The sequence below is a fragment of the Octopus sinensis genome, linkage group LG1 (assembly GCF_006345805.1).
Source record: "Octopus sinensis linkage group LG1, ASM634580v1, whole genome shotgun sequence".
Classification (NCBI taxonomy): domain Eukaryota; kingdom Metazoa; phylum Mollusca; class Cephalopoda; order Octopoda; family Octopodidae; genus Octopus; species Octopus sinensis.
This window is the reverse complement of record NC_042997.1, coordinates 53,359,658-53,383,560: the sequence shown is the minus strand read 5'-3', so window position 1 is coordinate 53,383,560 and position 23,903 is coordinate 53,359,658. Positions and strand designations below refer to the sequence as shown.

Genomic DNA, 23,903 nt, shown 5'->3' with positions numbered 1-23,903 from the left:
TCTCATACAAATTAATAGCCATATGTACAAAATAGTAATGATTTTCTCCTTGAAAATATCCTGCATCTTGAGCAACAAATATTTCAAGAAGGAAATCTTTATGGATTAAATTTTTTTTTTCCTGGTGTAACTTACAGAGAAATATTTTTAATTATAGCATATTTGACTCCTGTAACTAAATTTGTCATAAAATAAGCTGTTGGTTTCAATTCATTTTGTAAATAACGTGGAAAGAATTCATGAAATACTTTTATATATTAGAGAGATTCTAGATAATGAAACCAGAAGTAATCTCAAGAAGATTGATATACGAAATGGGTTAATGTGAAAAAGACTTTAGCTTTTTCAAAAAACAATACACTAAACCTTGTATAACTTCTTTTATATCAGTTATATTAGCCATAATTAATTTCTCAAATTTATAAAGTAAACATTCTGGGCCTATTTAAATTTGCAGAAGCATTTTTTTAATGTTCAGTTTTAAATAAAAATAGTGAAGTACCAAGTTCTTTAACCTATTTGTTGCCATATTTTTCTTAATCAACAATCATCATTTCAATTAATTGTCAAAAAAATATAGAATTTAGTAAAATAACTCTGCCATTAATAAGCTGATGTTTGGAACATAAATTAGTATAAAATTTTTATGGAAGATTTTAATTTATATCACTTCAAAATGGGATGTTTGTATCATAAAGGTAAAAATAGTCTCACGTGGGCTTGTTGTCAAAAACATGAAAATAGGAAAAGTTTGTTGATCATCATTGTCGACAACTCATTGCACTTGCAACAAACATTACCCCACATATCTCACTAATTCAAGGATGTGTGTGACATTAGCCTGTTGTTATAGGCTGGTCTTTCAAAGTTAGTCATAATGCTGGTTGTTGTTCCTCAGAGGAATACATTGCCATTGGAGTTTCACCCACCTTTCAAATACAAACAGCATTGAAAAGATTTTCTGAAGATTCTCAGCTGTAGGCACTTGCATGAAGGAGCTCAGAAAACAATGGTACCAATCTATAAAAGTGACCCCAGTGACTGACTGGTACTTCATTTTATCAACCCTGAAAGATTGAAAGGCAAAGTTGATCCCCTGGTGATTTTGAACTCAGAGCATAAGAGGACTGAATTAAATGCCATAGACATTTTCTCTGCTATCAAAAGTTTACTGATTAAAAGATTGATTTATTCATTCAAGATTGATATTTTTGTTAGTTTTTGAAGAAGGCATATGTTCGACCATCTCAAACAGTATGATATTCATAGAAAAATAAACAAAGTCAACAAATTAAGATAGGTAGATAAATCGGTAGGTACATATGTAGTACTAATACATGCACATACAGACATATACAAAAGCACACACATATACAAGGAGACAGAAACACACACACACACACTCCACACATGCATACACAGTCATGTATAGGCACACATGCATACACACGCAAACTCCTATACATAGACACATTCAAGGACGCCCACAAAGGAAGTACACATATATACATGCACACACACATAGACACATGAATATACAAAATGCATAGATGCATACTTACTTACATACATACACAAGCACGTACACACACAACAAGGTCTCAAGCAGACAAATGAGAAAGTCATGAAAGCATTTTGACAAACAAAAACAAAACAAATGCCATGTGTTTAACCAAATTAAACAAACAATATATTAGTTGCAAATTTAACCAATTCACTAAATAATAAAGGAGTGGAATTGAACCAGTGTGTGTGTTAATTATATTGGCATAATGACCCTCCCTAGATACAACAAAAGTATCAACAAAAAGAGAAAAAGAAAGCAGTTAGAAGCTTTTTTTTTTTTTACTTTAATTTACTATTATTGAAACCATGGACCATAAGAAATTGAGTAAATCAAAATATTGTTAGTGTCTCCTGTAAAATCTTGGTTATGTCTATGATTAAATCATAAATATCATTATGATTCCAAATGGTTTTACTCATTTTGGAAGATGTCCTCCTTTGAATTCTTGTTTTATTTATAAACTAGCAGTATCGCCCGGCGTTGCTCGGGTTTGTAAGGGAAATAACTATATAAGCATTTTTAGAGAGTTATAGTCAACAAATAGCAAAAAAATGCATTAAAAATGCATATAAAAAGCTTAGATTCTCGACCCCATTCGAATTTATCGATTTTTTTCAGAACTGGGGGAAATTTTCAAAATTTTCGCTGCGTTAGTTTTGAATTATGACATTGGGCTATGTATGTGTCAAGTTTCATCAGAATCGGTTGAAAGCCGTGGTCAGGGTGAGGGTACAACCTGACAGACAAACTGCCGTTTATATATATAAAAGATAATGATAGCAAATATAATGCATTACAGAGTCTTCTGATATTCCGTTGTTTATAGAGCATTTATCAATTAGAAAGTATAATGTAAACAGGAATTAATTTACTTTGTAAAAGTGTAGGTCTGTGTTTATTTTCAGTAATAATTTCAAAAGGAAGTATGTTTGTGATATTTCTCCACTGTAAATAGATGTCAGAAATTTTATCATGATTTATATTGTTTGACAGGCATTTAGCTTCTACAACTGACATTCACTGTTGGAGTTAGGGGTGATTCAACAAACATTTATATTTATCTTTTTTGTTTGTTTTATTTTTGTTCTGTTAAACACCCACTCAATGTAGATAAAGTGGTCCTGTGAATATGTAACTACTTAGGCATCAGTTGTGTTTTTAGAGCTCTGTCAATCCCACTTGAGTAGACCAGCGACTAAAACCATTCCATCTGTTTAGGAGTAATTAAGACCACATTATCGTATGTATCTTTCCTTATTATATGATGCATCTAGTTTGAGAGAGATTTAGCTGCTATTTCTAGCAGGTTGTGCAATGACTTACTATACCTCACTTTGCTGACTTCACTATACCTCACTTTGCTGATTTTACTATACCTCACTTTATGAGGCTGGAGAATAGGTACTAAGCATTTCTGAGAGAAGTAATTTTGATTTGTCTTACATTTATTTAACACTACTACAACTGAAGCTAGCATCAATTTTATGAAACTCTATCATTCATGGAGTAATTAGCATAAAAATTAATCCTTTTATTCACAATTGATTATTAAGTTAAACACCCTTCAAAATTTTTAAGTCTTTCAATTAACTTCAGCTAGTAAATGACAAAGTGACATTTTATCATCAGTACACGAGTCATGGTAAAAATTATGTAATCAACACATTTTGAGACTGTTCACCCAGCTTTTTCACTTGTAATTTGCGTGTCTGCAACAAATACTGGTGCAAGTTTAAAACTGCAAATTAGTCAGCAGTGAAAAGTAAGTACTTGCAGTTAAAAGAGTTTGGGGGCTTAGGTAATTGAAAGGAAATCTAGCCCCCAACAAGATAGTTGTCAACCAAAAAACTGAAACAATTCTACACAGGGCTGTAGAGTCAAAATCAGAAGCATGTATTGTGTGCTGGAGTTAGTCAGTAAAATATACTTATTCCAAATTTGTTTAAATGCAAATTGCAATAATGTGTTAAAATTCTTTGTTTCACAGGTAATGACTGTTTTCTGCACTGAAAGCAGTTAAATCAGATATATATGGTTTTATGAAGGAGGATCTGGGAGAAGTAATTTTGTTTACAAGACATTAGTAAATTGGGAATTTTTATTTATGATTTAACCCTTATTCTATAGCTGCAATATTTGTTTAAAATATTTTGAAAGGATAAACTTCTTAATTTTTTACAATATAATTTTGTTTCATTTAATGTAATCTTTCATGTTACATTCATGTAAAATTTCCATTCAAAACAATACTTAAATCTTGAAAAGGAAGCATTATGTATCTAATTGAGTTTATTTCTTTTAAATATCAATTTGTCGAATTGCTTTAGGTGTTTCCAATTTTTTAGTGCCGCCTCGACTGGCTTCCGTGCAGGTGGCACGTAAAATGCACCAATCCGACTGTGGCCGATGCCAGCTTCGCCTGGCACTAGTGCAGGTCGTACGTAAAAAGCACCCACTACACTCACGGAGTGGTTGGTGTTAGGAAGGGCATCCAGCTGTAGAAACATTGCCAGATAAGACCGGAGCCTGGTGCAGCCTTCTGGCTTCCCAGATCCCCGGTCGAACCGTCCAACCCATGCTAGCATGGAGAACGGACGTTAAATGATGATGATGATGATTTTTATAGTTTATTTCTTTCATATCTTCTTACTTTATATCCTTTTGATAAAAACATCCTGTTTGATTTTTTAAAAGTTTTATGCTTAATTGTTTGCAACTTCTTTAAATAGATGATTTAGAAAATCCACAACTGCACAGTTGCAGCCTTTAAACCCAAACTTTAGATAAGTTATGATACTAAACAAATACTTGAGGAGTCACACTGTCCAAGTGTATTATATGCTGTCAATATAAGAAATGCATTAGTCTAATCACAAATAAAGGAGTGGTGATATCATAACTGAGGAGTTAGTCAAAGCTTTTGTGTACTAACTTTGCAGCCTAGATAGAAAGGAATGGAAAAATCCTTCAAGAAGGAAATACAACCCAGAGTGTGGCAAATGTTGGTTGTTTCTGGACTGCTATTAACAAAATGTGAAAGTTATAAAGGGAAAATATTTTGGTTGACAGGGCAGAAAATTCAAAGCAGAATGCCCTGAAAATAGAAAATGCACAAAAACAAAAAATATCAGGATTTGATGTTTGTTACAGGAATGTAAGAAACCAACAAAATGAAAATATGAAATGATATTTACATACAGAAAAACCAAACAAAAACCTACCATAACACTTAAATGGGTATTAAAAAAATGGTTGCAGTTGGCTAAAGGAAAGCAATCATGGAATATGGATGATTGAATGAAAGGGATATTAGCATGATGAATTATAAATCTGCAGTATCCAAAGAACAATGTTGGAACTTTTTTTTGGTACTGTTCTAATGAAACATATAGAGATGACTGCTTAAAGAAAACAGATTTCTTTATTCGTTTATGATAAGCAGTTGCATTTCAGGTAAAGGACCCAGGCAGATGGTGTTTGTTACCCCAAATAATCAATGCATTGGTGTACAATGAAATTTGACACTTTTCTCTTTGCTTCTGTAGTAAATTGTGATAAGAGTTGTTTTCCACCATGATATATCACCTTGCCATAGAAAAAGTTTTCAAACTTTTCTTTCTGAAAGTCATAGGTACACAACAACATTAACAAATCTGGTTAAATTTATGGTAGAAATTTTTTTAAAACAATCCTTGACATAAATCCAACCTAAAAATTGATCAACAGACCATTATTTGAGCAAGTTTGAGCCAGCTTGATGGGGAAAATCACTTTACATAAGTAGAGACCGTAACTCACAGAAAAGAATTTAGACTTTTATAAGTTCGAGGAGGAACAAAAGTACTGCCTGTGAAGTTTCTGTTTATATGAATTTTTCTTTGATTGTTTCCCCCCCCCCCGTGCAAGTGGCACGTAAAAGCACCCACTACACTCTCAGAGTGGTTGACATTAGGAAGGGCATCCAGCTGTAGAAACTTTGCCAGATCAATATTGGAGCCTGGTGCAGCCATCTGGTTCACCAGCCCTCAGTCAAATCGTCCAACCCATGGAAAGCAGACGTTAAACAATGATGATGATGATGATTATTTTTCTGAAGAAAATATACCATTTATCACAATAATTTACTGTAATTTGTTTGAGAGCAATTTCATGAAATCAGAATATTCAGCTATCAATCTTGATACCAACCTGCTTGAGACCAGCCATGATCAACTTCTTGCTTTTATGTAATTAAAATCTTTCATCAAAATTCCATGTTAATTTTGGTTTCCAATACCAGATTAATTAGAAAAAATTATTTTACTAAACTTTTCATTATTTTGAAAAGTAACTGAAATAGAAGCAGTGTACTTCAAGAAGAATGTAATAACAAAATGGCTGTCACTTTTGTTTATTTGCTATGAAAGGAAAAGCTAGGTAAAAATCTTCTAAGGGTGGTGTTATCAAAGATTTTTGCCAGAGACTGTACAAACGGTTTATGAACTAATCCATTTTTTTAAAATTATGTTCACAACAAAGTAAATGTTTAATTTGGATCAAAACAGTTTCAGCTCTAACATTTCTGTCTTTCAGCATATCCTAGTTAAAATCTTCTTGGACAATAGCCATTTAAAATTTCAGGTGTTACAAATGAAAATGTATGGCAGACTTGTTAGTAATATTGCCTGAGTCATGATTTTTTTTCTTCAAAGCATATATATAGGGTTATTTTTTATGTGGTAAATTGTAATTTTTTTATTATTCAGTCATGGTTTTTAGGAATTTTTCTATAGAGACACTAACAATTGTCTGTAGAACATGTTCTAATGGTGGGAATGCTTAAGATATTATCTTTGGTATTTGCATATTTACAATTTATTTACATAACACTCAACAAGTCAACCAGATAACCGGGTTCAGTTGTTTTCTTACAAATGTTTTACCAATGCATATAACAATAACATAAATGGCCTTCTGGATCTTAAATAATGCTGTTTGTAATCAGATCAGCATGCTTATTCTTTTCTTATTTGAATTATTGCTGATGAGAAACAGTGAAAACTTATACTAGAATTCTAATCTATATGAAAACTAGAAAACGTATTGTTAAATCCATCTTGGAATTTTAATTTGAATGGCTCCATTTTAATATGTTTCCATATTGTCTACACACATTGTGCCTTTAAGGCTGATAATATACCCTAGTTGTTTCTTTCTTCCTTATATCACATGTTTAGCCTGAGGAAAGACATTGTCAAGAAAAATAGTTTAAATATGTACAACAGTAATAAGTATGAAAATAGGACATAAAACTTTTGTCATAAATTGACCATTAAATAACAGTGTTGACCTGATTGTAGATAGCATTGGTTAATTAAAGTTGTATTGTTTTCTCATGAACCCATTTCTAAATGCAGAAGGTAACTCAAATAGGAAGCTAAGCTGTCGCTTCCTCACTACGTAAAAACAAGTTCATCAGATGATCTTTTAGCTCTATCTACAACAAAATAGTTTCTTTCTATGCATGAAGAGCAGACTGTGGGAAGCATGTATAAGATGCATGATACTACTTGGTGAGGAAACAGATATTGAGAGAGGAAAATCTGAGGAGAGAAATGCAGAGAATGTGATAGTTTGGGTGTACAAAATTAACTTTCATGAACTACAGAATGCAAGTGTGTTGAGATACTAGCTGGTCATTAAAAGAATAAAGTGAAGTGTGAAGAAGAGACACATAATCAACTGTGGTCATGTGATGTAAATAATGAATTCCATGTGAATAATGTGCCAACAATGCAGATAGTGAGGGTACCTATGACAGAAAAGTAAAAAAAAAACAAAAAAAACACTAACAAAATGCATAATAAATTGTGGTAAGGTTAAATCTAAGGATCAGAAAGAGATGATACAGAATCAAAACAAAAGATGAACTGGGGTTGATTCTGCCTAATTCAAGTTGTTATGGTAAAATGGATGTTAAATTAATGGTAATTAAGATGATAGAGATGTTGATGATTTTTTTCAGAAATGTATTCTTTCAGATATTTACTATTTCAGTTGATGGAATTTTTATTGTGATCAGATGAATTGTTACTTTCAGGATTCTTTTCAAGTTGAAATCATACAACCAGGAGTTAATATTTTGAATAAAAATTGTTCTTTTTCTTTCAAACTTACAGCTGTTATAAGAAAGATGATGTATGGACTGTTCATTCTTTTGGTAACAACAGTTGTTGCTGAAGATTTATGGCAAGATCTTGTATTACATGAAGAACATGTCCCTTATTTCTTTTATAACAATCCACATTTAAAAAAGAAATGTAAAACTGATGACAAGTGTCCGTACAAAAAGGTATGTATATTGAAAATGAGAACTTATTAATTCATGATTTTTGTACATTTATTGCTATAATTTCCTGTAAACTCTCTTTGCAAACCTGTTTCAAACATTTGGTTGTTGACACTTTATTTTACATGGCCAATACTTTTGGTAAAACATAAGTATCACAAACAATCTTTGTGCTCTACAAATCTGAGGAAATTGTACCTTAGATATTAATTCCTACAACTGACTTTCATAAAGCTCTTGTATGTTTTATCATGGTATAAGCTTTGCTTCTTTCAATGACATTAAAATGTAATATTAATTTCATGTTTTGAAATTAATCCAATTTCTTCCTCTAGAAATATTATAGGACAAATGACATTTTCATTTTCTCTTTTATATTCTTTTTGTTTTGTTTTGTACTTAAGGACAGATGGCATCAATATCTTTTCTATTTATTTTAGTTCAGAAAAGGAAACATCATTGTCAAATGCTTTCAAATTAGTTTTATGTTGCGGATATTTCTTTTACTGGTTTCAGTCACTGAACTGCAGCAATGCTATGGTAACTGCTTTGGGGTATTTAGTTGATTATATCTACCTCCATACTGTTTCTGGTACTTATTCTATTAACACCAAAAGGGATATATAGCAAGGCCAACCTGGGTATAAAGGGATGAACTTGTAAGGAATGAAATACCACAAGGTATTTTTTGTTCAATGAACAGATTTTTGTCCTCTCTCGTCATTATGCAGGCATAGTCACAAAGTAATCCGCTTGGTAAAATTTTTTTTTTAATTTTAAACAATTTTAGAGTAGATAAGTATGTTTTTGACTTATACTGGAAAACAAAATTCTAAAAACAATAAATGATAATAATAAGAAAAATTAGTCACTTGCCAAACAAGTACCACTCCAAAACTAATATATATATATATATATATATTACTAGCTACTAAAATATTTGCTGTGACTTTTGCATTTAGAATTGTGAGGGTATAATTTGCATGATAATAGGTTAAACCTTTCAAAATAGTGAGCAGTGTAAAGTAAGAGGTCATGGAGAAACTGTAAATTTGTTTGATTTTTTATGTTTTATAACTTTGCTGGCAAATTTTGCTTCACAGAATCACTAAATGAAATTACCAACTTGGTAAAAGATTTTTTCATGATTACAATTTAAAAGTGCTTAAAACTATGTTGTTAATGAAATAGTCATTAATGAAAAATTAAGTGTATCTAAATTAATGACTGTAATTTGAGATGATTAATTAGGCCGATTCTAAAAACAAAGTAATGGTATTCTTGAATGGATTAATGTACCATGTATATTCTATATTATTGTTAAGCATTACAAATAGCGGCTAGTATCATATCACTTAACTATTGCCATTTTCTCACTAGTTTGAATACCATAAATACACCCATTCAAAAGGCTAACCAACAATAAAATACATTGCACATACTATATATAACACAAATGTTCATATCCCATTTGAAAGAAACTGGCCCTAAATGTAAAATGGCAGCAACATGTCTTGCAAACAACTTGCACATGCAAGTGCTACCAGTTAAAAGCTCCATATACCGGAAGCTAGCAAGTGTATGGGGTCATCAGGAGAGAATGCGCGCCGTTCCGGGGCCTAACTCTCGACGGCATCAATGCGCACTGGCCCCCCCCTCACTGATATGAGGCCCTGCTTGCTAGATCAGCTGGTTATGAAGAACTGAATATACTTCTAGCCATCGCTCATCGTCTCTTTTTAACCAAATCCAGTGGCTAGCCTTCTCCACTGTAGATTGGATATCGGTCATGGTGGTATTGACTTTACGATGAGTTAGGCCTAGTGATAACAACAGTCGTCTCACGCTGTGTCCAACAAACCCTCTACATCCGACTTTATGTGAATGTCTTTATGGAAACCTGCTGAAAGTTAGGAAGAAAACACTATTTTCAAAACCAAAACTAACTGCTTTAACTGAAACCAATACTAGTATATTCTGGGTATGTTAATATAATGGAAATTTTTACATTGTTTTTCATATACAAGGGAGTGCTGCAAAGTTCCCGGCTTTAAGCGTATCACAAAAGGCCTGGTTGGAGGCTCAACCTTCCAAGTTCTTCTACGGGGCTTACAAAAACCGAAGGACCACTACAATAAGCATGTGACTCTGAGAGGGGATTATGTTGAATAAAATCATAATTAATTTGATACTCTTGAATTTTCTTTTGCCCAAAACAAGGAACTTTTCAGTACCCACTCATAAATATTATATATCCTAACTGAAAGCTAAAGAAGACATAATTTTTAATTTTCTAAGTTGGGAATAGTACTGAAATTGTGTGTAGATAACTTTCTGTAGGTTTAGAAAATGTTAATTCATGTTGGATAAACAAATATGTTATTTAGAATATTAGGAAGCAGATAAACAACTATTTCAAATTTGTTTACACACAATTTAGGACAACTTCCACCATAGGACAGTACAAGACAAGACCTTAGAAAGCTCTAGAATAAAACATAACATTCAGTTCTCTATAAAGGACCATTTATTACAATAGCCAGTAAGCAATATCAAAGATTATACTTTTGATGAAGTCTTGTCAACCAGGAATGTTTGTAATTTTTTGCCTTACTTGCTATGCTAGAGAATGTTAGCTAACCTGCAATATTTGGTCGACCAAATAATGGTCTAGCAATGATGCTCTTCCTGCCACCAATCTTCACCTGTTTCCAAGGAAGATAATATTTTCCCATGGCTAGACATGTCTCAGAAGACTGAAAATGAAAGACATGGCTTGTATGATGATGATACATGCTTACAGCTATTGCATGATGTCAAGGCAGGGAAACACAAACACATAGACATACATACATGTATATGACAGGCTGCTTTCAGTTTCTGTCTATCAAATCCATTCACAAGACTTTGATCAGCATGGGGATATAGTAGAAGATACTTGTCGAAGGTGCCACATGGCAACTTTTCTCCATGCTGTTTTCATTTACAAGAACTAAATGAAAACAATGAACAATCTCATTCAAATATTCCTATCTTCATTAGGATAGATTAATCAACATTTGGCAATCATCTTGTAGCTTTGGGATTTTGATGACGTGATTGTTTATTTTTTAGAATGACATTGTAGGGTAAATGTAAGGGGCCAGATCTGACAGTTTTAATATAAAACAAGTAGCATATATTGGCTGAATATAGCCAGTTTAAATGTTAAAAGGTTAAACGAATCTCACTAATTGTATATCCTTAATTTCATTGAAAATTGCTATTTGAGAAAAGGAAAAGGTGCAGCACAATTTTATGAGACCCTTTTTTCATCTGTACAAATCTCAAGGTACACAACATGTGAACCAGCACTTTCATTGAAATAAAAGATAAAATTTGAATAAAGTCTTCTGCTAAAACTGCAGCACATATACCAGTGTAAGACTGTTACATTTTTGGGCTGGTTTATTTAGTTTGGGCATAACAGCTGTTTGTGAGACTATATTTTTCTATTTCAATAGTTGACTACCACACATGTACAGTAAACCTCTATTTATGTATCATCTTTGCCCTCTCTACACTGCTTATATTAGCCAACTCTGCATCAGACTACTTTCTTCCACCTGCAGTGACATTTGTTTTCAAGTATATGTATTTTATTAAGAAATTTCACATTTCTTGTTATTTTTATATATAGTGTTTGTTTTTAAGTTTATATAATATGGCTCTTAAATTTTTTTGTTTAAATTTTAAAAACATTGTTTTGTTTTAATATTTGCAACAAGCATTTGGACTCAAAGCGATGTTGGGGTTATGAAAAATCTTGTAATTCCAGTTTGCAAATGTCTACACCCCATTGTCCTGATTCCAGTAATGGGTGGTAAGCATGCATTTTTTTGTTGCCAAAATTTTTGTAAATACATTTTTTGGGATGGAGGGAATATTTTGTCTGAATTTTTAAAAACTTGTAGATCAACCTGACTCATCGGTACATTTTCTTCTCACCACTTGCTCCTCATGGATTAAGGATTAGGGCTGAGAAGATCTAGTCATATAGCTGTTAAACTGATATTTGTAAAGCTGTTCAAATTAAGCTAAAAATTCAAAAACATAAGTAAAACATTTCAAAATATTTTTGATTAAATAATTACAAATTATATTTTATACCTTAACAGTTGAATACACTTTTGTTCTACAGTAACCAGGGGAAAATGAATAGACAGTTAAATTTACTTGTAATAACCTCAGTTATTAAGTATATACTTATCTAAATTAATTATCTTTCAATATCATACTGGATTTGTTACATCATTCTTATTTATACAGTACTAAACTATAAGTTTTTCTTAAAACTAACATAAACATTTGCTTTCGTAAAATCACTGTATTTTATTAAACTAATTACTTCATTGTTTTATCTTTTGCTTTTTGTATATTATAAAATTAGTCAAATTATTCTTGCTAAGTGTAAATTTTGTTTCATTAGTAAATCAATTTCATCTTAAGATTTTTGTTTCACAAGCACATGATTCTGAGTTCCATCTCACTTTTATGCAGCATCTAATTCAAGTGTCTTCTACTGTAATCACAGTAGAAGACATTGGGCTTATAAACTCTATTCACTTCTTGTGAGAAGAATTTATCAGACATAAACTGTGTGAAAGCCGATAGTGTATGTATATCTCTGTGTGTGTTTATATACTGGCTTGATCTCTCTGCAAACCACTTTGGGCAAATGTCTACCATCATGACCTTCATCTTGATATTAGAATTTAGCAGACAGAAACTTTATAGCAGGTTGTCATATATATATATGTGTGTGTGTGTGTGTACAAGCTTTTAAGCAACTGACTTCAAATGGGAAGATCTGGAAACAGATCTCTGACTTGTTTTGGAGAATTTGTTGCAATTGCTTCCTCCAGATTTATATCCCAATGATGATCATATTCATTGCTAAAAATCATGTAAAATAATCGCTGAAAACAGTTGCAGTAATGCAAACATAGGAATCCAAAATTTCAGGATTGCAAGTCTGGATTCAGCCCACAATGTTTTTAATTTATTCATGGAGTTAGCCTTTAGATTATAAAAATTGTTCTCATACAAAAAAGTTTGTCACAAAAAGTCACGTAAAAAATCACTGAAAATAATCACAGTAATGAAAACTTGGGAATCCAAATTTCAGGATTGTGGGTCCGGATTCAACCCAGAATGTTTCCAATTTACTCACAGTCAGCCTGATTCCAAAATGGTATATGTTGGACTACAGCCTCTAGGAATAAAGCTGAAAAAGTGTGACACTCTGACATTCACATTTATTATATTATTATATTGTATTTAAGGTGGCGAGCTGGCACAATCATTAGCATGCCAGGTGAAATGCTTATCAGTATTTCGTCTGCCATTAGGTATTGAGTTCAAATTCCGCTGAGGTCGACTTTGCCTTTCATCCTTTCAGGGTAGATAAAATTAGTACCAGTTACATAGTGGGGTCGATGTAATTGACTTAATCCCTTCCCCTATAATTTGAGGCCTTGTGCTTCCAGTATAAATGATTTATTAAAGTTGAAAAAGTGTGACACTGACATTCACATTTATTATATTAGATATGTTTCATTTTTGGGAAACTTTATTTCAATTAAAGTGTATTTTATATATATATATGTATGTATGTATTAAAGCAAAAGTGATAGTGTTCAGTATGTTGGTGACAGGAATTTCTGTCAAAGAGACATGATTAAACACAGTTGTACATCATCTCCCTCTTCTCTATCTGTCTTTGCCACCACCCTCACCATTTCTATGCCTGCTATTACTCTCATCCCATCATGAGGAATAGTAGGAGTGTCATTGAATAGTGAGAGAGGGGGGTCTAAGTGTGACACACTGACACACAGAAATTAGCTTTTGCATTTATTATATTAGATGTTTAATTTTGGGGAAACTTTATTTCAATTAAAGTGTATTTTATGTGTGTGTGTGTGTGTGTGTGTGTGTGTGTGTGCATGTGTGCGCGCATATCTATTAAAGAAAGCAAAAAATAAAACAAAAATGAGTGTTCGGTATGACAGCAACAGGAATTTGTCAAAAGACATGGTTAAACAAAGTTGTTCTTCATCTTCCTCTTTCTCTCACATACCTCTCTCATGGAATAATGAGAGAGGGGCCTAAGTATGACAAACAAATTAGTTTTTACATTTATTATATTAGATAGATAGATAGATAGATGCATGTGTGTTTATGTGTAGCTTATAACTCTTCCTGGGTTTCATGGTTCAAAACAAAAGGGAAAAAAGAAACAGGCATCTTCTGTTAAAACTAAAATATTTATTTCTTTATAGTCTAAAAGCTAAACAATTACTACTTTATACTACATAAATTTGAGATTCACTGCTATGTAATTTAGGAAAGACCTGCTTTTGGTTCTACTTCAATTCTTTTACTAGGTATCAGGACAAGAAGGCTCAGATAGAATCATTCTGGGAAAATGGAGATTTTGGTTATGTGAAAAAAAGAAGAGAAGAATTAAAATCCTACTGTACTGCTGAAAAACTTGTAATTCTACTTGAATTTATTTTTTTTATTTATTTTTTGCCTGACATCAAGTATTAATAAGGTTCCTTTCCCCCTTATCTTTGACCTTATTTTCATTTCATATTGATTTTATTTTTATACTTTTTCTCTTTCTTCTCCCAACAATGTATTTTTTTTTCTTCCTTCAAAGTTTCATGTGAGTTCTTGTTATTGTTGTAATTACTGTTATTAGTGTAATGGTTTCTAGGTATCAATTACAGCATCTATGCAAATTGTCAGGAAACTGAGCCTGTGACCCAGTTTGATTTTACTTACAACTGATAATCTCCTTGGGAAATATGTAAAAGTCGTTACTTTCTAATTGAATGAAGGTAGTGAATTTTTCCCTTTCTCCCACCAGTCTCAGGGACCCTGAAAAGAGAAAGGGACAAAGGGTTCACATGCTATCACCAGCACAGCAGTGTGTCCCTAGACAAGAGACATATCACTATGAAGATAGGTAAGAAAAAAAGGGCAGACCTTGCTTCAATGCAAGTAGTGTGATCTCAGCCAAACACAACTACAGTGATGGTATTAAAGTGTAAACACAGCAATGTATTATGACTGCTACTGTAAAACAGGAATATTCCCTGTGACAGTTTCTCAGTTTCCATCTACCAAATTTCGCTTACAAGGCTTTGGTTGATCCAAGTTATGATAGAAGACATGTACCCAAGTTGTCACACGGTGAGATCAAATCTAAGCCATGCCTTCATACATAATTTTGGTTGATTATCTAATACCCAATCAGCTCAGCTATCCATTCCTTCTACAAACTTGTACTATTAAACTGGTCTATTAGTAAGCTAATCCAAAGTCACTACCTTCATTCAATAATATAATAGATAAGTAGTGCAGCAGTTTGTTGGATTGCAGTGCTAAATTCAAGTCTCCTGTGCAAAAGCTATCTGTGATAAAGTAGTATTTTATCCCCCATGGATTAGTCATTCATCAGCTAAACACTGCTGAAAGTATAATCATCAGCCCCATAGATTCTTGTGATATAGAAAAAGAAAATAAGGAGGATGTTATCAAATTATGTATTCACCTGGCTCCTCTCTTCTATCTCTAAATCTGGACAAAGGATACAGATGTCACATGTTAGTCATAATTTTGTTAGGTACAAGTGTGATTAATAATGCATAGCAAGCAATAGATTTCTATATTTTCCTTTTTTTTTTTAATGTAAATTTTCCGTGTGAAATGCTCTAGAAAATTTTTGTTTCATCTCCAGTGAGCCATAAATTCTAAAAGATCAAGAAATACTAATCTAGTCTCTATACTAAACAGTTTATCAATCCTTCCCCACTTCTCCCAGGAACTGCAGTCATCTGAAAGTTTCTCCTTGCCCACTATCTTTTTTTTTATGGCCTCCTCTAATTTCCATCAACAAGTTCCTTTGAAACATACCATAGGCATAGGAGTGGCTGTGTGGTAAGTAGCTTGCTTACGAACCACATGGTTCTGGGTTCAGTCCCACTGCGTGGCACTTTGGGCAAGTGCCTTCTACTATAGCCTCAGGCCGACCAAAGCCTTGTGAGTAGATTTGGTAGACGGAAACTGAAAGAAGCCTGTCGTATATATGTATATATATATGTGTTTGTATGCTTATGTGTCTGTGTTTGTCCCCCCCCCCTCAACATCGCTTGTCAACCAATGCTAGTGAGTTTACGTCCCTGTAACTTAGCGGATCAGTAAAAGAGACCGATAGAATAAATAAGTCCCAAGGTCTATTTGCTCAACTAAAGGTGGTGCTCCAGCATGGCCACAGTCAAATGACTGAAACAAGTAAAAGAGTATAAGCATGTTGGTTGTCATTCTTAAACTTTTACATTTAATGCTATTCCTATATATTTTTCAATCATCCTTCTTTCCAAAACAACTACAACTCTGGCCCATACTCATAGATCTAACTAAAATAGTTTGGATTTATTTATTTAATTCACCCAATTATTCATTTAAGAATAATTTCTCCAAAAATATGTCTTAACCTTGAAGTTCATTCATATTAACTGAGAAAATATATAAATGGAATTTATATTAATTTACTATTGTACAATAAAACGCTATGGAATCTGCTTTTTACTATGAAATCTTTATGGATATGCAATATTTCAGGGACACCTTTAAACCAATTTTATACAGCTTAATGTCTTACAACCAGTTGACTTCCATCCATCAACATCGCAAACAGCTTTTAACTTTGAAAACAATTGATATTTTCCTTTTACAGGGTGATTCATCTCTAAAATGTTGCAACTACTTCCGATATTGTGAAGCAACCAATATCTACATTGACTTCAGAAATATTGATCTCAATACTGGGAATGACAGGTAATAGGATATTTACTAATACTTGATTCGTGGGCATTTGAGGCTTTAGGGCCTGTTTCCAAATCAAAATAGTATGGCATTTACCTATAAACAAACAGAATTAAGAATTTGATTAAAAATGTAGTGTAACAATAAAGATGAGATAACTTCACAACCCATGATGCTACAATTAAGCAGTTGTTGTTACTTTTTTATGATATACAAATTATCGTCTTTACAGAATCCCATAAAATTACTAGTGTAATGGTGGAGATTTGGAGTGTAATTCCTAATACCACAAACAGACTAATTACATCTTCAAATACAACAAGAATCTGAACTCTCACATGTTCTTTTTAGTTTGATAATCTACAGCCTAATTACAACAGTAATATGATTTCATTGTCTCATTTCTACATGACATTTACATACGAAAATAACAACGAACTTAGAATACTCTAGTTTCCATAAAAGTGTGACCTGGGTCTTGCCTGTGTGTGTGAATTCTCTTCTTACCGCACACAGACTTATTCCAATTTCTGATCTTTAAAGTCACTAATTTAACTATATTTTTTTCATACAGGTGGTATCTCTAAGTTATTTATTCTCTAAATAGCATTTTTTTCCCTACAATAACTGTTATAGAATATTTCACAATTAGTCTAATCACTATTTCATCAAGTATGATGAAGTTTGTGCTTTACTGATAAGGTTTTTCCCATCCTTGCCCAACTAGAATATTGGTAATTTTCTCCACCATCTAATTACTTCTGCTAAGCTTTTTAATGTTCTATGCATTAAAAGACTAAGTCTTTTTATTATGTTGATTAAAAGTTAAAAGAAAGAATTTACTGGAGTGTTTATCATGTATCTCTTGAAGTGAAACAAAGTTTTGATAAAAGGAAAATTTTCATGTGCAACTTGTCTTTGAACAGATTCCGAGAAAACATTTTCAAAGAAAATGAAATTGGGGGCCATTGTCATATTTTCAAAAATTTAATACGGGCTGAAGGGCAACATAAAAGTCCACTTCAATCATGGTAGGTTCACAATTTCATTCATTTTCTTTTACATCTTTTTATTGATTTCTACAACACTTTAATTTTGAACCCTTATTAATGATTTTATTTTGAATTAATTTTTCATTGAAAATGTTAATTTTGAATATAAAATTTTCATATTAAGTGGAATGGAAGTAAAATGTACAATTTCCACCATGTGGTTAAGATGTTATCTTTGCAATTGCAGATTTGATCCCACTGCTCAGAATCTTGGATAAGTGCCATCTACTATAGCCTCAATTTTCCCAATGCTTTATGAATGCTATTATTTAGTTGAAAGAAATTGTACAAAAGCCAATTGTATATGTGTGTGTACATGGGGAGAGTTGTCCTTTTTGGGGGTGAATGTATTTGAGTGGAAAATGTAAATATGAGGTGGTATCAAAAGGTTCCCAGACTAGTTATGTTTAATAAAAAAATAACTTATTTACCTAAGCTTTAACATCATCTCCTTTGAAATAGTCACCTTGCGCAGCAATATACCTGTCCTAGTGTTCCTGCCACTTTTGGAATCTAGCCTGGAAGTCGTTTTCCGTAAGCGAGTTGAGGACCTTCTGTAATCTGCTCTTGATCTTGACAATGGTGTTAAAGCAATGACCTTTGAGCTGCATTTTCATCTCGGGGGAAGAGATGGAAGTCCACAGGTGCTAAATCTGGTGAATAGGGTGGGTTTGGAGGTGATATCATGTTGTTTTTGGCAAGAAACTCATGAATGAGGAAAGCTTGGTGACAAGGTACATTGTTCTCATGAAGAATCCAATTCTTCACGCTCCACAGATCCAGTCATTTTTGCCAAATGTCCTCCCTCTGATGCTTCAAAATGTCATTGACTGGCAGAGACATGCTGCATGTTAAATTCAGGCATTAGGATTGCCTGATTAGAGACCCATACAACAGACCAACAACATCAGCAATGTCGTTGATTGTCCTCCAACAAACCTTGTGCACAAGCTGATGAATTTTCTCCACATTCCCAGAGGTGGCATTCATGGTAGGTCTTCCAGATCACTTATCATCTTCCAGAGATGTTCTTCCACTTTTGAAGTGCCTGTGCACTTGAAACATTGCGTGCAACCCATTGCCTCATTACCATAAGCTTGCCAAAGAATGCTCCATATCTCTGTAGCAGACTTCACATGTTTAACCCTTTCATTACTGCATTTATTTTGAGATGCTCTGTGTTTCTTCCAATTATTTTAAATATAACAAAGAATTTAGTAAAATAACATCGTTATCATTAAGCTAGTGTTAGGAACATAAATTGTGACTAAGATTTGGTGAAAGATTTGAATTAAAAACTTATGAAAACAAAACATTTATACAAAAGAGCCAGAGCCGGTTTCAGCTGGGTTGGTAACGAAAGGGTTAATGCAAAACTCCACATTGGCTCCTTGTTTCAACTTCCTGTCCATGACAAAAGTTGCAGTCTACAGCATACACATGACCACAAAAACACAAATTTCACAAGTTGTGAAGTAAGACGTCACTCAGCACACTGCCCCACGAAGGTCGCTGCTAGCTTTCACTGCACACACAGCCATGTGCTGCCATCTGTTGGCACACTACAGAACTAGTCTGGGAACTTCTTGATACAACCTTGTATTGACAAGAAAAATAATAAATTATTGCTGTTGGATGAAATCCCTTGTGATATTTGTTCTATCATAGTTGCACAAGCAAACCCTTATTACTTCTCACTGTTGAAAATGTAAGTGAACTAGTGATTGGTACATTGGAAACCTGTAACCAACAATGTCATTAATAACAAAAGATAATATTAAAAAAAATATATACTCTTTTACTTGCTTCCGTCATCTGACTGTGGCCATGCTGGAGCAAATCGATCCTAGGACTTATTCTTTGTAAGCCTAATACTTGTTCTATCGGTCTCTTTTGCCAAACCGTTAAGTTACGGGGATGTAAACACACCAGCATCGGTTGTCAAGCAATGTTGGGGGGAGGGGGCAAACATACACACACACACACACACACATATATGATGGGCTTCTTTCAGTTTCCGTCTACCAAATCCACTCACAAGCTTTGGTCGGCCTGAGGCTATAGTAGAAGACACCTGTCCAAGATGCCACGCAGTGGGACTGAACCTGGAACCATGTGGTTCATAAGCAAGCTACTTACCACACAGCCACTCCTACGCCTATATCTGTACAGGATTTCTTAAATTATTATTCACACCACTCAGAATAGAAATGATGTTTATAGTTTATAAGATAATGTCAGCAAAGCAGATTTGTTAATGTACTTATAACATTTCAATCAATTTGTTTGCTATATGTCAAAACAATATGTTTTTCTCCTGGTTATTTATCTTAATATATTTTTCAGATATGTAGGATGTCTTGAAAGTTACCAACATGTTTGAAATTTTATTTCAAATAACATACAAAAATACTTTTGAATATTTAATCCCTTGATGATTCTTGTATTATTTATATTTAAATAGGTTTGCAGAACTAGAGAATTATTCATCATTTAATTTCCACACTAACAATACAGAACATTGTGATGTTCATATTGAAAAACCAACAATCATTATGAAAATGGATGTTGGTAAGTAATGTTTTGATTCTGTTTTAAGAAATTTTGTTTGTAATATAATATAATATTGTATTGTAACTATCTTTCTTACAAATGATCATCTGTAGAGGTTGTTCAGGATTTAATTATGGTTTCATTTGATAGGATTAAGCCAGCAGTTTTGGGTGAGGGGCAAGTCAATTATATCGACCCTGGTGTTCAACTAGTACTTATTTTATTGACACCCAAAATGATGAAAGGCAAAGCCGCCCTTGGCAGAATTTGAACTCTTAACGTAAAGACGGATGAAATACCACTAAGCATTTTGCCATCTCGCCACCTCAGACAGGATTAAATATTAGTTTCCATTTTTGACACAAGGCCAGCAATTTCAGGGTTGGAGGTAAGTTAATTACATCAATCCCAGTGCTCAGCTGGTACTTACTTTATTAACCCCAAAAGGATGAAAGGCAAAGTTGATCTTGGCAGAATTAGAACTTGGAACATAAAGATAAATGAAATGCCACTAAGCATCTTACCTGGCATGGTAACAATTCTGCTAGATCACTGCCTTAAATAGCTGAGTGGTTAAGAATCTTGCTCAAAATTGTTATCAGGCATTACAAACATATAATATTCAGGGAAAGATTATTATTAAAGTTCTTTTTCTAGTTTCAACAGTCTTTTGATGATAATTTTTATTTAGTGTCTCCCAGTTTTTACAATACGTGCACCCTGTTCCTGCATATTAAAAAAGAGTTGGTATCAGGAAAGGCATCTGGCTGTAAAATACTTCCTCAAAATATACTGCTGAACCCATGCCAGTATGGGAAAGTGGGTGTCTGTGTGTGTGTATATATATATATATATAAGCAAAATCTTCTAAATGTACTGCTGATTATGAAGATATACAAATTTTAGATTTCTATATTTACCCTACCCAGGAGAAAGAAAATAGAATGCACTAAAATAGTTCCATGTAAAATTTCTTTTTCCATCATTTTATCCTTTGGATGTTTTCCAAGTCAGTTCAAGCATTCTATTTAGATTTTTGCTTGGAATTTCATCTCTTCTAATAAGGATATACTGATATAAACATCAACATACAAATCAGTCTGATGATATATTTTATTGCTTGGTGGAGGATGTGATCTTCATATTTAAATATCATACCTCACAAAATTGACTTCATTATATTATAAAAAGAAAACAAACAAAAGGTCAAGTCAAATTTGGAAGCACTACTCTGTTGTATCATTCTTCTATTTATAATGAACAGAAACCAATGAATTCCTGTAGCTTAATTGCTAAATTGCATTTATGGAAAAGAGCAAGGTTTCCAAAAATGTTAACAATATGGCTGAGGGGAAAATACTTATGGGGAGTTGTTGTGCATGCTAAATACAGAAACAGTAGGATAGGATTGTTCATGTGCAACATAGTGAGTTGAAAGGCTTTGATCTACTGAAATTTTCCAACTGATTAGTTAATAAAAAGTCCTTTTAGGTGATGTGATGAAAAGCTAAAAATGATCAAGGAAGATAACTCCAATAAGATCAATTAATTGAATTTTTTAAACACGATAAAGAACAAATCTACTTCAATCTACATTGATGGCTTACTATTAAGCCAGCTGGTAATAATAAGATATGATTCAGTCTTATTAAACCTCCTCAGCAAAGCTGGTGTTTTTAGATTTTAGACACTCTGAGAGGGACTTTGTACCTGCTAATTGGTTGGACAGTCTCAGTTGATCAAAGTTTTTCAACTCACTATACTACATATATGAGATCCTACTGAATTCCCAAAAATGTTGTAACAGAGAAAGTAAGTTTCAAATGTGACAGATGCATTGGAGCAGTATATTCTATGAACACATTAAGAACAGATTCTCTTAAATACATGGATGACTCACAAGAAGTAGTCAATAGATTTTGTTGCCTAAGAGATGTAAATGGCAAGGTAGATGGTTGCTCTGAAAGTATAGAATATGAACAGGTTGAAAAACGTTTAGGAAGTTATTACCACTGCTTGCAACAAAGGTCTTTTCCCTCAAAGTGAAGGGCAGATTGTACGATGGTTGTGATTGAGCTGCATGATAGTGAGTCATGGTCCTTGACTGCAGAGGATTTGAGAAGATGGGAAACAAATGAAGCTGACATAAATTATCGGTCGTGCAGTCTAAGAGCATGAACAACAAAAATAAGAGCATTGAGAGAAAAGCAGGTCAATCAGATGTAGTGTTGCAGAAAGAAACTGCCCTGGTATAGTCATGTGATAGGTATGGATGAGGACAGCTGTATAAAGAAATGTCAATCACTTAATGTGGAGCTGGCAGAAGGATACCCAGGAAGATATGAAGCCAAGTAGTGAAGGCTGATCTTAGGACCTTAAACCTCACAGGTGATGACAAAAGACTAGGATGACTGGTGATATGCAGTACTCCAGAAGACCCACCCACCTCAATGAAGCTGAAATCCTGTAAGCACATTAAATACACACACACACACATTATATGCACAACTGCCCCCTCCCCACCTGCCCAATTTTATCCTCAGAACATTCTCATTATCATCTCCTTCTTACTATTCAGAACCATTTCACTTGATATCCACCCTTCATTCATAGTATTGTCCTCTCCACCCACTTTTTACATTGATCATCTCTCTCTCTCTCTCTCTCACACACATCTTCCCCCCTGTTTACTGTACCCTTATTACTATTCTGATCCTCTTCACCTCCCCTTGTCCTTTTCCACTCTATTGCCATCTACCCAACTTGGGTATTGTTGATCACTCTTTATCCACCTCTTAGTTCTATCCAATCTCTACAGTTGTCATCTACTCTTCCCTACTTATCCTTCAACACTTATTCTTCATTATATTCATCACCTCACTCTCTCCCATCTCTGGCTCTCCCATACACTCTTACAACTGCTATCCACCTGCATTCTCTGTCCACACTCACTTGTACTTGCCTTCGACTTTGAGGCTCTACCCTGACACTTCATCATCACTATTTTCATTTCTTTCAGCTCTACTCTAGTCACTCCGACCCTATCTTCTAAGTAGCCCCTCTACAGCAAGAAACCTGTTCTGTTCTGGCCGTCATCTCCTAGCATAAAGCTGTCTCCTTGCCTATTATTTAAGAGGCTTTCAGTCTTGCAAGTTGCATACAGCCCCACTAGTGCTAGTACCATAACGAAAATACCCAAGCCAGCATAGAAGATAGACATTTAATGAGATGATGATGGCAATTTCATGCTGAACATAACAAATAGCTTGTTGCATGTCAAATGTAATGTAACCTTATTATTTTCTTTGTATATTCTTTGTATTTCTTTGTATATTCTTTGCACCCCATGCTAGCGGGGTGCAAAGAGCATCATACGAATGTGATCGTTGACAGAGCGGCTATTCAAGTATGATCATTACCAGCGTCGCCTTACTGGCACTTACACCTGTGCTTGTAGGGTGCCAAGAACACCATCCGAGCGTGATCGTTGTGATCGTTGCCAGAGCAGCCAACTGGCTTCCGTACC

The 23,903-nt window shown here is 33.6% G+C and overlaps 1 protein-coding gene across 4 annotated transcripts in view; it reads left to right on the top strand.

Moving 5' to 3' along the window:
- LOC115212212 (EGF domain-specific O-linked N-acetylglucosamine transferase) overlaps positions 1 to 23,903 on the top strand; it is a 50,512-nt gene that overhangs the window by 7,022 nt on the left and 19,587 nt on the right. Inside the window, exons 1-7 of one of the 4 annotated variants that reach the window (XM_029781060.2) lie at positions 2,702 to 2,807; positions 7,726 to 7,898; positions 11,663 to 11,757; positions 14,324 to 14,432; positions 16,684 to 16,784; positions 17,699 to 17,803; positions 20,289 to 20,395. In XM_029781060.2, the coding sequence (XP_029636920.1) occupies positions 7,740 to 7,898; positions 11,663 to 11,757; positions 14,324 to 14,432; positions 16,684 to 16,784; positions 17,699 to 17,803; positions 20,289 to 20,395 (676 nt within the window). In that variant the 5' untranslated portion in view covers positions 2,702 to 2,807; positions 7,726 to 7,739. Of the gene's footprint in view, positions 1 to 2,701; positions 2,808 to 7,717; positions 7,899 to 11,662; positions 11,758 to 14,323; positions 14,433 to 16,683; positions 16,785 to 17,698; positions 17,804 to 20,288; positions 20,396 to 23,903 lie in introns of those variants that run through there. The other 3 variants (XM_029781053.2, XM_036500821.1, XM_036500822.1) reach the window with 3 other exon arrangements.